General features: G+C 47.5%; 1 protein-coding gene across 1 annotated transcript in view; it reads left to right on the top strand.

Moving 5' to 3' along the window:
- The window catches only part of LOC125286030 (teneurin-2-like), a 215446-nt gene that overhangs the window by 172177 nt on the left and 25769 nt on the right, over positions 1 to 17500 (top strand). The window contains 5 exon segments of the mRNA XM_048230689.1: positions 466 to 489; positions 8378 to 8524; positions 12195 to 12405; positions 13397 to 13516; positions 15073 to 15334. Of these exon segments, the coding sequence (XP_048086646.1) occupies positions 466 to 489; positions 8378 to 8524; positions 12195 to 12405; positions 13397 to 13516; positions 15073 to 15334 (764 nt within the window).

The following is a 17500-nucleotide window of genomic DNA, read 5'->3' as shown; positions in this document are numbered from 1 at the left end:
CCCACCTGCCTCACCTCTCTTTCATGCACACAGGCATGCGCACACACACACACACACACACACACACACACACACTCTCTCTCACTCACACACACAGACACACAAAGATATGCATACCCATGAATATATGCACACAATGAAGAGACAGATATTTTACAGATATTTTTATAAGTTAGATTCACACACTCACACACACACATACATTTAGATGAAAACATGCTCACAATACCTTAAATCACACACACACACACACATACACCGTGCACTGTGAGCACCCTCATGTCTGAGTTTATGCTGTTTTTGTTGTAATCATCTGATTTCCATTGTGCATGAAAATGACCTTTGAACCCAACCCCCACCCCCCTCCCCCCCTTCTCTTCCTCTCATCACACGTTCACTCTGTCTGTTTTTATTGTTTGTTTGTTTGTGTTTGGTTTTGTGTGTTTGTTTTGTTTTCCAATGCAGACTATTGGGATGTGATTGACGCAGGTACGGTATCTCGTCGCTCTCCCTGTGTGCTAGCTTGAGGCTGCATCGCCTCCTAGTGCGTTCGTGTGGGGCTTGGGCTTTGTAGAGAAGTGTGCTTGCATCCTCTCTCTCTCTCTCTCTCTCTCTCTCTCTCTCTCTGTCTAGCCGCTTGTAGACTAGCGACTGTGACGTAGACAATGCCTAGTGGGGGAGAGGGGGTGGAGGGTTCGAGCGGAGGGTGTGAAATGGGTGTGTGCAATCGTGTGTTTGGTTGACATTTCAATGTTTGCCATGTTTTTTGTTTTGATTGATTTTTATCTGTGGATTGCTGTGTGACGTAATGTGATCTTACTGATAACATTATTTGCACACAAACAGACACACACACACACACACACACACATAGTTGCGGTTCAGCCACAAATCTCAACCTCTAAATATGAAGCTCTCTAGGCTGCTTCCTGGCCCATTCTAGTGTCCTTCTCCATATGAAGCTCTCTAGGCTGCTGCCTGGCCCATTCTAGTGTCCTTCTCCATATGAAGCTCTCTAGGCTGCGTCCTGGCCCATTCTAGTGTCCTCCTCCATATGAAGCTCTCTAGGCTGCGTCCTGGCCGATTCTAGTGTCCTTCTCCATATGAAGCTCTCTAGGCTGCTGCCTGGCCCATTCTAGTGTCCTTCTCCACAGTTGCCCACTCCAGTGTCCATCCTCCCCTTTAGTTGCAGCTAAAGACAAAACTAGATGTCCAGCCAGTCTACCTCACGTTAGATCTTGAGGGGTCATTGAATCTGGGGTGTCCTAAAATGGCAAAGCATAACAGGGTAGAGACAGAGTCTATTGGATTTCTTTGGAAAGTCCCATTCCATGACCACACACACACACACACACATACACCAAACCTCCTGACATTCCATGTCCTTGTCTGCAAATGACACAGAGGATGAAAACATCCTGGTCTCCCTCCCACCGTCTTCTGAGGGAGACGTACAGAACAGAAGCCCTCACCGTCTCACTGGGATGGTTACATAACCAAGAACTAGGGCAGAGAGAGAGAGAGGGAGGGAGGGGGGGAGAGATGAAGGGAGGGAGAGAGAGAAGAAGGGAGAGAGAAAAGGGGGGGATAAAAAGAGACAAAAGAAAGAGATGCACAGTGAGCAAGAGACAGACTAGCGAGAGGAAATGAAGAGAGAATACATAAAGAGGTGAAAATGAGAGATACACAGAGAGAGAAAAGGTGGATGGATAGACACAGAGAGAGAGGGAGAACAGAAGGGGTGTGTGTGTGTGTGTGTGTGTGTGTGTGTGTGTGTGTGTTTAATGGGCTCTGGCTGAGGAGCAACATCCAGTGGTTGTCAGCTTCCTCTCTCCCACCTGCTGCGCTTCATCTGTCTGAGGCCTGGAATTGTGTTCCCACATGACTGAACACAGGAGACCCAGATGCATGTGTGTGTGTGTGTATGTGTGTGTGTGTGTACACGTTTTTGTGCATATGCAAATGTTTTTGTCTGTGTATGTTTGTGTGTGTGTGTGTGTGTGTGTGTGTGTGTGTGTGTGTGTGTGTGTGTGTGTGTGTGTGTGTGTGTGTGTGTGTGTGTGCATTACCTGCACTGACAAGTCACACAACGTCAGTCTGTGTACTTCTGCTGTTGGATCTGTGCCAGGAGTGTGTGTGTGGGGGGGGAATAAAAGGTGCCGGAATCCAGAAATAATTGCTAAATTTCATGAGCCGCTGGTGCAGGATGTGTGGTGAAAATACAGGAGAGAGAGATTGGGTGGGTGGGTGTGTTCTATGTGTTAGGATGTGTGTGTGTGTGTCTCTGCCTGTGCCTGTTCTTTGAGAGTGTGTGTCTGTGTTTCCATGTGTGTGTGTGTGTGTGTGTGTGTGTGTGTGTTTCCCGTGTGTGTGTGTGTGTGTGTGTGTGTGTGTGTTTCCCAGCATACAGGGGAGCAAAGCAATGGGAGGCACCAGAATGACTTTGTCTCAGCGTCAGCATGAAGGCAGACACAGAATGAATACTAATGGCCAGATCTCTTTCTCTCTCTCTCTCTCTCTCTCTCTCTCTCTCTGACTCTCATTCAGCAACATCTCTCTCTAACTCTCTCACTTTATCATTCTCTCTCACTGTCACTCTCTTTCTCTCTCTCTCTCACTCTCTCTCTCTCTCTCTCTCTCTCTCTCTCTCTCTCTCTCTCTCTCTCTCTCCCCCTCCCTCTCTCTCTCTCTGTCCTCTCTCCCTCTCTCTCTCTCTCTCTCTCTCTCCCCCTCCCTCTCTCTCTCTCTGTCACTCTCTCCCTCTCTCTCTCTCTCTCTCTCTCTTTGTTCTGTATGTCCCCACACCTCTCTCTCAGGCACACACAGGCAGACTCATGCACCATGTATGAGACCCAGCAGTGAAGCACTCTCAGGCCCAGTGTATTTCTCAGCTGGTGTGCCATGTTAAGTCAGATTTAATACCTGGCTGCCCCATGTTTACAGCTCCACATCACACAGCAGTAACAGCTTTTCTGATTGGTCTACTCAGTCACCAAGAGTGGAAGGAGAAGAATGCATTAATAAAGGGACACATTGATTGGCTAAACTTAGTGTTCAAAGCTTTCTGGCCTCTATACAAGTTGTGTCAAGAGATTGAACCATGTGAGAGATGTATAGAGTGTAGAGATAGGACCCTGTTGGATATAAACAACAACAACAACAACAACAATATATCCCATGTATGTATAGAGGGTAGAGATAGGGCCTGTGAGATGTATGGGGTAGAGCTCAGCCCAGTTAAGGCCCTACGGGAGATGAAAAGGTAAAAAGGGTCATCTGTCTGGACTGCCCCAGGTGAGTCAGCAGTAGCCTGTGTGCTTCATCAGTGTTGCAGCAGATGGTCAAATTTAGCCAGACATCTATTGTAGGGCCACAGGAAGAACTCCGAATTCCCACATGCCACATTAACCACTGAGAGGCTTCGCTTTCACCTCCTTTGAATTAACACCACAGACAACAGTAAGACAACAATGACACAAAACACCAATAACCAGTAAACATAGCACCCAAAGAGAAACGGTACACAACCCCAAGTATCTCTACGTTATAGTACAGCAATGTTCAGTTCATCATCAGTGGCAGGTGAATATAATGGTGCAGTATCACATCCTGAGGCTCTAGTGTTTCCCTTTTCTAGTTAATTTGACAGAAATGAAAGCCAGGCAGAGGTAGGGTTCCACAAATAAGGTGGATAGTATCTGGCTGAGAGATGCACTCTGTAATGGGGCTGGGGCACGACACCAGCTCTGCTCCAATCATATCCGCCCACGCTGGGCTGTGTGTGTTAGCAGTGGAGACGACAGCCGCGTATCTGCGCTCAGTGATTCATTGCGCGCCTGTCTGTCTGCTAACCGCTCAGGTTAGGCTGAATCAGGGCTAATGGGCGGAAGTGTCTGGAAGCATCTACTCAGGCTGTTCCCTGTCATTCACGTTCAGCCCTGATTGGTCAGGTTATGACAGACCTGACACATACCTGTCCACGGCACACACTCAGCACTTACACACGGAACATGTCTGGTGTGTGAGATCGGAGGGGATCTCATCTCACTGTGTGAAATCTTCCACAGTGCTTTCATCAAGAGTGTTCTAAGTGCGCGGAACTCCAGAGATAGCATCTGCCACGTATGACTCACTTATACTGTATGTCAGAGGCTGTGAGTAATATGTGATTATGTCAAGAGCACAATAGCTGGAGTTAAGTGCTGGAGAGAGATATGGGAGGAGTGCTTATGGCCTCAGTTCACTTCCCGGTGTCTGAAAAATTGTCCCCATCATTTCTTGAAAGCTCTGTGCGACACCAGTGTGTCAGTCACACTCACAAAGCTAAAACGCGCACGCCATCTTTATCGGCGAACTGAGCTGGCAGAAACTTTTTTTCCCTTTTTCTGCCCGGCTGTGGTCCGGCGGCGCCCAGTGTGTGGTGAGCAGATGGAGACGAGAGCTTTATACAGCCCCCTGGCCCTGCGCTTGAGTTTGATGTGCCCGTGCCAGACTGCAGTTTGCTGGGATTTATGGCCCTCACATTTATTTTTATGGCTTAGCTGGGACGGAGAAGGGTGAGTCTCACTCTCCTCACAAACTAATGAAGGCTACTTTTTCTCTTTCTTTGTTCTCATATTGCTCTGTTCTTTTTCTTCACCTCTTTGCTATTCATTATTCTTCCTCCTCCCCCTTTTTTTAGCCCCCATTCATTTTTTTATTGTGGTCTTTTTTTGTTTTGTTATCTGCATATTCCACTCTCAGCAACTCACCTGACCCCCTCTTTATCTCTCTCCCTCTCTCTCTCTCTCTCTCTCTCTCTCTCTCTCTCTCTCTCTCTCTCTCCTCCCAAGGCAATTTCTCCCTCCTTTTAAAAGGGAATACAAAAGAGTCAAACCACATTACTTCAGAGAGTTGACTTAATCATTTCTGAAATCCCACTTTATTCTCGTTAGTGCGTGGAGAATTGAATGGCCCTTGGCTTTAAAGAGGGGGGGTGGGGGTGGGGGTGGGGGTTCTGCCTAGCCCTGTCCAGGGTACAGAGAGAGGGGATCAATAGGAGCGATGGATTTTGCTGTCCTGTCGCTTCATAAGTATTTGGCTGCTTAAAAAGGCAACTCCATTTAAAAGGCAATCATTGCTAACTGACTTTTCAGCTCGGGCTCGATGCGGTGTGACAATCAATACATAGCAGGACTGTTAATGTGCCACATTTGAGATGCTGCCATACACACATACACACACACACATACACTCCACACACACACACACACACACACACACACACACACACACACACACACACACATACACACACACGCACGCACACACACACACACACATATGTCATGTCAGTACATACACACTTTCCCCCCTCCTGCCTCCCCAATAGACCCTGTTGATTATTTGAATAAGGGCTTGTGTTTATGTGTGTGTGTGTGTGTGTGTGTGTGTGTGTGTGTGTGTGTGTGTGTGTGTGTGTGTGTGTGTTTACTGCTGCTGCTGTGAGCTGCATGGGAACAGCGAGCGTTGGAGGGGTCCTGTGGTCCTGTGGCTGTGATCCGCACAAAGCCGGTCCAAACCAGAACAACCCAGAACCGCCCGGCCTTTTCAAATGTCACCTGTTGTGTGGGAAGCGGTGAGCGAGTAGGAGTGCGTTTCGGCTCCGCGTCAGGTCACAAGTATTCAGAACGCGACCTCCGTAAGGGTGCGTTTCCATGATAACGGAGTTACAAAAGCCGCCCGATGCAGACACCGCGGGATCAGGGCGTTCATTTGTGGAGGTTAAATGCCGCTACGGACAGATCACAGATTTTGCTCCGATGCGTTCCATTGATGTCTTACGCCCACCCCCCACCCCCTCCGGCCCGTTCCCATAACCCCCCCGAGTGCTGGGGACTGCTCATCGAACACCTTGTTTATTCCTGCGCCTTTGTTTTATTTACCTGCCTGTCTCCACGGTGACTTTGAAATGTCAGGGCGCGTCTCCACAGGGATTGATTATGGGATGCGGAGCATGGCCTTTTCGTGCTCTTCTGTGAGCTCGGCCATTACTCACGCGTGGCGGCGTTTCCCAGGGCCACATAGACCATACACCCACACACACACACACACACACACACACACACACACACACACACACACACACACACGCACAGACACGCACACACATACATACACACAGACACACACACACATACACATACAGACACACACACACACACACACACACACAGTTGCAGCCCAAATCACCTGTGACGTGTTTGTTTATTGTCTATTGGCTTCAGAGGGGACTGCTCACCAGCATGCCACCTTTTTCACACACCAGCTTTTCTGGCTCACACACACACACACTCTCTCTCTCTCTCTCTCTCTCTCTCTCTCTCCTCTCTCTCACACACATACAGTACACACACATACATACACAAAACCATAATCCATAATCCAAACCATAAACCTCATTCCCATAATTAATTGTCTAATCCATCCGTCTTAACCATCCTCATATGCCCTAATGTGATCTTTCCATTATCTTTCACATGCATGCAGACGTTCCCACACAGATGAATAGAGGACATTACACGTGTGTGTGTGTGTGTGTGTGTGTGTGTGTGTGTGTGTGTGTGTGTGTGTGTGTGTGTATTATCTCTGACACACACTGGCCCACTCTATCTAACTGACCTTTACATGCTGTCCTGCAGTATAAACACATAATCATATATTTTGTCAGTTTCACAAATTCACTATTTGCTACACACACACACTAACACACACACACACTTCCTTTCCCCATAAACTCTCTCACATAAACACCCCATACATATACAGTACATGTACACATACACATACACACATGCACACCCTCACACACACACACACACACACACACACACACACACACACACACACACACACACACACCTCAAACGTCCTAATCTCATTTTACGTCTCTTCTGGGCTCTCCTAATCACATTCGCACATGAGCGCACACTTCACTCGTGCTCGGCCCAATCAATTTATCCGCCCTAAATTAACCATCTGGGAGCCTGTGTACAGTACATGCAGCTTATATTGAGTGCTGGCTGTACTGAATGAATTTGGAGAAATCTATTTACCCCCCGTCCCGTCCCCTGCCCAGTAGCCAGGAGCCCTCTGTCAGCATCCATCAGCTCGCAGAGTGAACAGGAGATGAAGGTTGCACCTGCTGAGGCCGACCTGATGTTCTTAAGCAGGTTTTAGGTTTCAGATTCTACAATTAGAATGCATGTATGGAAGTACATGTAAGTAATGTCCATTCATGTAGAATGATATGGAACAGGTGTAGATTTGGAAATATAGAAAATAGCACAGGTATAAAGGTTCTACCATGCATGGTTCTACCTGTGCACTTAACAGTTGATTTCACTACTCAAGAGAGAGACCTCGCTGCGGAGTGGTGCTAATTAGAATCTGCTGGTTTACTGTAACAGAATGGTTGGCACAAATATGTGGTAGGACTTTTTAACTTTCCGAAGCCGGACTTTTACACTTGTCCAGAATAGATGAGCATGATGGACTCACGCATAGAGTAATGTTACAGAGTGTTTGGACTCATAGGGTGATGTTACAGAGTGTTTGGACTCACACATAGGGGAATGTTACAGAGTGTTTGGACTCATAGGGGAATGTTACAGAGTGTTTGGACACATAGGGGAATGTTACAGAGTGTTTGGACTCACACATAGGGTGATGTTACAGAGTGTTTGGACTCACACATAGTGGAATGTTACAGAGTGTTTGGACTCACACATAGGGGAATGTTACAGATGTTTTTGACACATAGGGAATGTTACAGTTTTGGACTCACACATAGTGGAATGTTACAGAGTGTTTGGACTCACACATAGGGGAATGTTACAGAGTGTTTGGACTCACACATAGGGGAATGTTACAGAGTGCTCTTTGGCTTGTGTTACTCCAATATTTGGCTCAGAGCACAAACATGTGTGTGTGGTGTCTACTGTGTCTACTGTGAACTCTCCTTTTACCCTCAGGAGTCATTAGAGTTTGTTGAGCTGAAGTACTGTGATGCGTGCCTGCTTTCGCTGTTTCTATGAGTGTGTGCGTGTGTGTGCGTGCGTGCGTGTGTGAGGTGTGTGTTTGTGTAGTTGTGTGTGTGCAGTTGTGTGTGTGTTTAGTTTGGGTGGATGGATATAGGTGCATGCTTTAAGATTGACGAAGAGAATCTTGACCTGTGTGCTCTAATGATGTTTCTCTCTCTCTCTCCCTTTTTCTCCCCTTCCTTTCTCACCACCTCTTCATCACTTCTTTCTCTCTCTCTCCCTTTCTCCCTCACTTCTCTTCCGCCATGTTTCCCTCCCTCCTCTCTACACACACACACACACACACACACACACAGATGGTTGTCCGGGCCTGTGCAATGGGAACGGTCAGTGTACCATGGGACAGAACAGCTGGCACTGCGAGTGCAAGACCGGCTGGAGGGGCACCGGATGCAGCGTTGCCATGGAGACATCCTGCGCAGACAACAAGGACAATGAAGGAGGTCAGAGGAACAAGATGTGTGTGTGTGTGTGTGTGTGTGTGTGTGTGTGTGTGTGTGTGTGTGTGTGTTGGAGTTGTGGATGGGTATTTGTTCGTGTACATGTGTGTTTGTGTGTGTCTGTGTGTGTGTGTGTGTGTGTGTGTATGTGAGAGACATGCCGTGATGTGACACGTGACGTGGCGTGATGCAGTGTGACAGGATGTGATGTGAGAGAGACAGACTGTGCGTGCTCATATGTGTGAGAGAGAGTGATGTCATATGATGGGAATTAGAGAGTGAAAGAGGAGAAAGGAACAAGAGGAGGAAGAGTGGTGTTTGCTGAAGGGGATTTGGGGATGGAGTGTGTGTGTGTGTCTGTGTGTGTGTGTGTGTGTCTGTGTGTGTGTGTGTGTGTGAGAGAGAGTGTTTGAGAAATAGACAAGTGTACTAAATTAAGTCCATAGCACTGTAGTAACGTATTTTGTCATGTCATGAAATACACTCTACTGATTCACCCTGACAGATGAGAGGAGAATTTCTAGAACCAGAGACTCCGATAGCTCCACAGTGTTTAGGAGAGCTCCATCTAGAACCAGAACCTCCGATAGTTCCACAGTGTTTAGGAGAGCTCCATCTAGAACCAGAACCTCCGATAGTTCCACAGTGCTTAGGAGAACTCCGATAGCTCCACAGTGCTTAGGAGAACTCTGATAGCTCCACAGTGCTTAGGAGAGCTCCGATAGTTCCACAGTGCTTAGGAGAACTCCGATAGCTCCACAGTGCTTAGGAGAACTCTGATAGCTCCACAGTGTTTAGGAGAACTCTGATAGCTCCACAGTGCTTAGGAGAACTCCGATAGCTCCACAGTGCTTAGGAGAACTCCATCTCACTCTGTCTTTCTCTCTTTCCCACTCGGTGTGTCAGTGTTGTTGTCCTGTGTAGTTATTCTGTGGCCTGCCCTTTTCTCCTCCTGTACTCTCTCCCTTTCTTCCTAACCATCCCTCTCCTGTTGCTCTCTCTAACTCACTTGAACTTTAAGATAGGCAGTATCTATTTGCTTTTCTTGTCACTGCAACCTTTTCCCCAATTTCCCTGTGCTCTCATTCACTCACTCTCTACCTCTCTACCTTCCTCTCTCACTCCCTCCCTCCCTCACTCACTCCTCCCCCCTCCTCCCTCCTCCCTCCTCCTCCCTCCCTCCTCCCTCACTCCTCCTCTCTACCTCTCTGCAGCTCCTCTCTCCTCCCCTCCCCCTCTCCTCACTCTACCTCTCTACCTTCCTCTCTCCTCCTCCTCCTCCTCTCTGCCTCTCTACCTTCCTCCTCCTCCTCCCTCCTCCTCCTCCTCTTCCTCTCTCCCTCCCTCCCTCCTCCTCCCTCCCTCCTCCCTCCCTCTCCTCCTCTTCCTCCCTCCCTCCTCCTCCCTCCTCCCTCCTTCCTCTCTCCTCCTCCTCCTCCCTTTCTCTCCCTCTCTCCTCCTCCTCCTCCTCCTCCCTCCTCCTCCTCTCTCCTCTCCCTCCTCTCTCCTTTCTCTCTCCCTCTCTCCCTCCCTCCCTCCCTCTCTCCCTTTCTCTCTCCCTCTCCCTCCCTCCCTCCCTCTCTCCCTCTCTCCCTCCCTCCCTCCCTCCCTCTCTCTCTCCCTCCTCCCCTCCCTCCTCCCTCCCTCTCTCCCTTTCTCTCTCCTCCCTCCTCTCTCCCTCCCTCCCTCTCCCTCCCTCCCTCACTCACTCACTCACTCACTCTCTCCCTCTCTCCGTCTGTTTCTCTCTCAAGTTCTCAGTCTCAGCTTCTTCTGACCTTCCGGTTAGATAACCCCCCCTCCATCTTTCCTTGTCTATCTTTCCCTTTATCCCTCTTTCTCCTTCACTCTTTCCCCCTCTATTCCTCTTTTTCTATCCCTCTCTTTCACTCCCCTCCTCTCTCTCTCCATCGCTGTCTTTGCATCCCTCCATCCCTCTCTCCTCCTCTCTCCATCACTCCCTCTATCTTTCTCCATCCCTCCTTCCATCTTTCTCTCTCCATCCCTCCCTCTATCTTTCTCTCTCCATCCCTCCCTCTATCTTTCTCTCTCCATCCCTCCTTCCATCTTTCTCTCTCCATCCCTCCCTCTATCTTTCTCTCTCCATCCCTCCTTCCATCTTTCTCTCTCCATCCCTCCCTCCATCTTTCTCTCTCCATCTCTCCCATCTTTCTCTCTCCATCCCTCCTTCCATCTTTTTCTCTCCATCCCTCTCTCTCAGTCCTTCCGTTGTCTGTGTTGTGTCTGCCGCTGTGAACACACACATTAGTTCTGCAAGCTCTGCTGTCCCCCAGCAGCACACACACACACACACACACACACACACACACACACACAAACAAACAACAAAACAGAAAGAGAACTCCAAGCATCAAATAGAGAAGCAGAGTGAGAATGGTAATTTTGTTTCAAAAGCTTCCAAAGAAAACAAAAACATCAGCAACCACAACAATGTCAACAGCAAACCAAAACGGAATGGGACAAAGAGGATTTCACAGTCAACTGAGGAAGAAAGAATAGATTCCGCGCTGCCTGACGAAGGGTGAAAAAAAAAGATTATTTTTGAACATGTGACGTGAGACTGTGATCACATGGCCTGAAAGTAACACTGAGGAGCAAATCCACAGCACTGATGACTCCCCTGATTGATTGATTCGGCCCTAAACTGGCCCTGAACTGGCCCTAAACTGGTCCTGAACTGGCCCTAAACTGGCCCTGAACTGGCCCTAAACTGGCCCTGAACTGGTCTGATTGATCATCAGTTGGTCCACAAACCAAGCCTTCTAATGCATACTTCTCATAAGGCTGTAACCTTCATTGGCTATTCATGATGTCAATCATCTGAACATGTAGACACTTCATGGATGCATTGCATTAAGTCTCATTAGTGAGCTAGGAGACAGATCACTATAGCTTTAGAGAAAGGCAATAATTACCCTTAGCCTTTAAATGTAACTAATTTAATTCAGGATAAATTACAGGCAAAGCAATCATTAGGTGAGTCTTTCTTTTTCGTGTCAATCAAAAGGCCCTGGCGGATCATATTATGCAGCTCTTGGTTAACATAATAAAAAGGCAGAGACCTAATGCCAAAGGAAAAAGTCTGGCTTGCAAGACCTAGCCGACCTTCTGTGTGTGTGTGTGTGTATGTGTGTGTGTGTGTGTGTGTGTGTGTGTGTGTGTGTGTGTGTGTGTGTGTGTGTGTGTGTGTGTGTGTGTGTGTGTGTGTGTGTGTGTGTGTGTGTGTGTGTGTGTGTGTGTGTGTGTGTGTGTGTGTGCGTGTGTGTGTGCGTGTGTGTGTGTGTGTGTGTGTATGTGGCAGTGTGTGGATGTGGTTTCACTTCAGTTTGTGTGTGTGTGTGTGTGTCTGTAGATGTGTTTGTGTAGATTACTTCAGTGTGTGTGTGTGTGTGTAGAAGTGTGTAGATGTGTTTGTGTAGATCACTTGAGTGTGTGTGTATGTGTGTGTGTGTGCACTCCTGACCTTCACAGCTGCTCTTGCTTGTATAAACAGATCCTCATAGACACTGTCAGTCACACAGATCCCTCCCTCACACAGTTGCAAATGCGCAAATCTGTTACACACAAATTCATGAACATGCATTTCACAACTCACACAAACAAACTTTCACTGTAAACATCTCAACTCTGACCTCTAACCTCTGACCTCCAGATGGCCTGACGGACTGCATGGACCCCGACTGCTGCATCCAGAGCCCGTGTCAGAACAGCCCGCTGTGCCGCGGCTCCAAGGACCCGCTGCAGGTCATCCAGCAGAGCCTGGTGCCTACCCTGAAGTCCCGCTCCTTCTACGAGCGCGTCCGTATGCTCGTGGGCCGCGACAGCACGCACGTCATCCCCGGCGACAACCCTTTCAACGCCAGGTAGCGCCCCTCGAAACACACACAGGGTTTCACGACATTTTGGTGGACTTCTCTACAAATGCTCAGATGCTCTCTGTTAACCACACACACACACACACACACACACACACACACACACACACACACACACACACACCTCCTCACCTTACCTCAGTTCAGCCCAACACTCCTGGCTGCAACCTCCCTAGCAAAAGCATGCTTACATTGAGTGTATGGGGCATGGGAGCTTAAAATCACAAGTGCTTATTTTTAACACAGAATGCTGCCATCTGCAATTACAGCAGAACCACCCCCCCCCCCACACACACACACACACACACACACACACACACACACACACACCCACACTGACCCAGTTCGGAGTGGAAGGAGTACAGCTCAGTGGATAATGATGAGGGAGACGCTGTCTGTGTGTAGCTAATCTGCAGAGTATGGTGCAGATAGCATTCTAATGTAGCATTCTAATGTAGGCCATCTGGAGGCATCAGCCCTTCTCTGCTGTTGCTCTCTCGCAGAGTCTCTGTACTGTAGCATAAATTCTGCACATCAGCGCATTCTATTGTCTAGACTATTGTGCATTGTATCGATTACTTGAATAGCTACAAAAGCTTTTTTCTTTTCAAGTCACATGAAAAGTGCAAAAATGGCAGAGACTGCAGTGGCCTATGTCTGGGTTTGGGTCATTATCATAGAGGGAGATTTACAACCACAGAGCATCCATAAGGGCGTTCCTGTCTGCCCTACAGAATAACCATTAAAGAAGAACTCTCCAGGATAATAGTTATTTGAAGAGCCCTTGCAAGTGTCCCCCTATCATTAGCATCTTGAGCGAGTCTCCGTGGTGTAGAGCCCTTATGGGCCTGGGAAACCCATTTGGTGTTTGTTGATTGTTTCCCATCAGAAGTGCATTGTTGTTGAGTGTCGTGTGCGGGATGATGATGTGCACACTCTCGTTAAGAGATGCCATTTCCTGTCTCCTGTCTGTCCGCAGTCTGGCCTCGCTGATCCGGGGTCAAGTGCTGACCACCGACGGAACCCCGCTGGTGGGGGTGAACGTGTCCTTCGTCAAGTACCCCCACTACGGCTACACCCTCACCCGGCAGGACGGCACGTGAGTGGACCTTACACACAGACACACACACACACACACACACATATAAAAACACATAAAAACACACTGATAACCCACACAACTTATCCAGTGCAAATGCTTTTTTTTATTTGAATTCAATATCAAGAACAGTTTCATAGTTTTCATTTAATTTGATCAATCTTTGAGAGGAGTGGGTTCTGTAACTCATACATCAATGTGACACCTATAAAACCAGGGCAAGACAACTTGGACAGAGAGACAGAACTAGTTATGAAGGGGAATGGAGTGAAAGGCATATTAAAAAAGTTCAAAGAAAGATAGAGAGAGATGACAGTCACATCCATCAAGCAGATTTAGGGTTAAGGGCCTTGCTCCTGGGGCTCAGTGGCAATAGTCATTTGTAGGGTGTCCAGCTCTCCGTCCCTCTGGATCTGGACCTCTCTTCCCCCCCCCAACCCCCCACACACACTCACACACCACACACACACACACAGTGTTCATTCACTTCTGTAATGAAGGCGATCCATCAGGGTGAGACATTTTTCTCATCGCAGCTCAAAATGCTCATTTAAATGGTGGCCCATCTGTGAGGGAGTAGAGTCATCAATAATGAATCGGCCCATAAATGGAGGTTCTCAATCAGTCATCGCACAACTGCCTCAGCCTGTCTTACTTACTTTTATTTGCTTTTCTTGTCACTCCATCCTTCCTCTTCATTTGCTCCTGCACTCTTTCATTCACTCTCATGCCTCTCTCTCTCTCTTTTTCTTTCTCTCTCTCTCACCACACTTCTTTTATCTTTTCTATTCTTTTTTTAATGTCAACCCTGTTACCTGTCATTCATGGCCTGCCATCTTTTTCTCATTCTCCTCCTCCTCCTGCTCTCCTTCCCTTGTTCCTGTTGTTCATTTTTTTTTTTCTGTATCCTCTCTTCCCTCTCTGTTTTTTCTCTCTCACTCCTTTTCCCACTCCTCACTCTTGCCTCTCTCCTGATTCCTCTTTGAGGAAAAATGGTGCTACAACAGCGTGATGTGTGTTGTTGATAATGACAAGCTACAGATTGCACATTTCTTTAATGAATAACTTTCCTAACTTTTACTTTTTGAGTTCAGTGTCAAGTTGATCTTGATGTATTTTTAAGATTGAAGATTGTAATAAAGAGATTTTGATAATTCAATTCCCTCTCTCTCTCTATATATATATATATATATATATATATTATTTCTATCTCTCTCTCTCCCTCTCTCTCTCTCTCTTTCTATCTCTCTCTTTCCTTCTCTCTCTGTATCTCTATCTCTCTCTATATCTCTCTCTGTGTATCTCTCTCTATCTCTCTCTCTCTTTCTATCTCTCTCTCCCTCTCTCTCTCTGTATCTCCCTCTCTCTCTGTATCTCTCTCTCTCTCTATCTCTCTCTCTCTTTCTATCTCTCTCTCTCTATCTCTCTCTCTCTTTCTATCTCTCTCTCTCTATCTCTCTCTCTCTGTATCTCTCTCTCTGTATCTCTCTCCCTCTCCCTCTCTCTCTCTCTCTCTCTCCCTCTCTCTCTCTCTGTATCTCTCTCTCTCTCTCCAGGTTTGACCTGGTGGCTAACGGCGGTGCCTCCCTGACGCTCCTCTTTGAGCGCGCTCCCTTCCTGAGTCAGGAGCGCACGGTGTGGCTGCCCTGGAACAGCTTCTACGCCATGGACACGCTGGTGCTGAAGACCGAGGAGAACACCATCCCCAGCTGTGACCTCAGTGGCTTCGTGCGGCCCGACCCCGTGGTGGTGCCATCGCCGCTCTCGTCCTTCTTCAGCTCCCGGCCCGGCGAACGCTCCATCATCCCCGAGACTCAGGTAGCGACTTGCAAAAACAAAAAGGACACACCTGTTAGATTCATTGCAGAAAAGATCACTCGGCAATGCACACCACAATGAGCTGAAGAGGGCCCTTTCTGCTGCTATGCGCTGGTTGTTGCTGAACTTAATTTTGACATGGACGGTCCATCTGAGCCTTTGTTTGGTCAGAAGAGTGCCTTGGATGTTTTCTCATCTTTGTTGTTACACTCCAGAGTGGTTTGTGTCAGGTCAGGTCAGGTCAGGTCAGGGCTCATCCCTGAGACGGCATAATCACAAACCCTAGTAGCCAACACAGGCCCCGCCTGAGTCCCATTACATACTCTTTTACAACAGATCAGGGCTGTATCATTAGAAGACTAATCAGGTCAAGTCAGTGTGTAGCACATGTGTGTAAAACAACAGGAGTTGACCCAAAGACCTGTACAGCTGAGGCAGTTAGGAGTTGACAGTACAGAACTACATTTCTGATGACAATACAGGAATACATTTGAGGAATCTATGCATTACTAAACATGTGTAGATCTAGAAGGCTAATTAATTGGCTCAACTCATGTCCATGACAGTGTTACAGAACAGCAATGGCTAAGGCAATGGAGATCATAGCACTAACAGTTCTAAAAATACATTTAGTAGTTTCTCGTTTGCCATATGCTTCTACTCAAAACAAACTGATTTACATGGAGGGTGTGTACAGTGTTCCATGTGCTCTCAGCATATCAAGACAATTACACTGGTTAAGTTACTGCTTTGCAAGTTGAACTTAATCAAACACCTCCGCCAACAAAAGATAAAAAGAAAAAACTAAAGGAAAAAAACTAAGAAAGAAACGCCACCAACTTATGTTAGTTGGGAGGCAGTGTTAAAGAGGAATCGGTCGCTTTTCAGTAGTTGTTGTGTATTTTCTGAGCCTCTCCTTAGTTGGTTCAAATTTCAAGGTGACTATATTAGGTCTCCCATGGGAGAAATGTGTGTCAGATAAGGGTAAACGCTGCCACAACCACATTACAAAAACATCAGATGCAGATGTGGATCTGACGCAGAGGTGCAGTTGTGAAGGTTGTGTGAGTACGAGAGGGAGTTCAGCATGGTATTGGGAGCAGGGTCAGTGTAGAATGTATCTTTGGGTCAGAGGTCACAGTGAGCTTCTGGCATGTTGACCTTTGGCAGGTCCTGTGGCTCTCTCTTTCTCTCCTCTCTCTCTCTCTTCCTCTCTCTCTCTCTCTTCCTCTCTCTCTCTTCCTCTCTCTCTCAAATTCAAATTCAAATGGTGCTTTATTGGCATGACAAATATGAAACTTCTAGCCTAGAAATCTAGACGCGCCCCTAGTCTAGCAACTCTCCGTTGGCTTGTGAGCTCCAGAAATCGAAACTCAATCAGGCCAATGAAATGCGTGTATAAATTAGTTAGGTGGGCTTAACATAATGATTGATGGCAGAGTTACAGCGGTTTGGCTTGAATTCCTTTACTATGGATGTTGCTGTTGGCCGAACAGTGTGACCACGAGTTAAGCTTTTATTAAGTTGGCAAACGTTTGAACTAGCCAACTAGCTCCGCTGGTAGGAAGCGCATGGGACTCATAAGCTGCCGCTGTCCTATTGCATGCAGAGGGAATTTGAAAGACAACTGATTATCCCACCCCTCGGACTGAGCACTGCGAACGGTGAGTGCCCAGACCCTACATTTTAATGTGGGTCTGGCTCGTCAGGCTATGACACTTGTATTGCTAAAGCAACTGTTACATAAATGTACAGCATCAGGATCTAAGCAATTATACAGGTATATATACAAGGGATAGTAGACTCTCTGTCACTCACTTTTCTGCAGTTCTCTCTCTTCATTTCTCTTTCTCTGTCTTCTTATCCCTCCTTGCCTCTCTCCCCCACTATGCCTCTTCCTTTGGTGTGTTTGAGAGTGCCTCTGTCTGTGTCCTCTCTCATCTCTCTCCCCCACTATGCCTCTTCCTTTGGTGTGTTTGAGAGTGCCTCTGTCTGTGTCCTCTCTCATCTCTCTCCCCCACTATGCCTCTTCCTTTGGTGTGTTTGAGAGTGCCTCTGTCTGTGTCATCTCTCATCTCTCTCCCTCACGTGGACCTGTCAAGTCCGCCATTTGTCACTGTGACCTGATGTCTTGCCCCATATCTCTCTCTCTCTTTCTCTCTCTCT

This window comes from Alosa alosa, chromosome 21 (genome assembly GCF_017589495.1).
Source record: "Alosa alosa isolate M-15738 ecotype Scorff River chromosome 21, AALO_Geno_1.1, whole genome shotgun sequence".
In the NCBI taxonomy this organism is placed as follows: domain Eukaryota; kingdom Metazoa; phylum Chordata; class Actinopteri; order Clupeiformes; family Clupeidae; genus Alosa; species Alosa alosa.
Note: the sequence above shows the minus strand (reverse complement) of the source record. Positions and strands in the feature narration are given on the sequence as shown.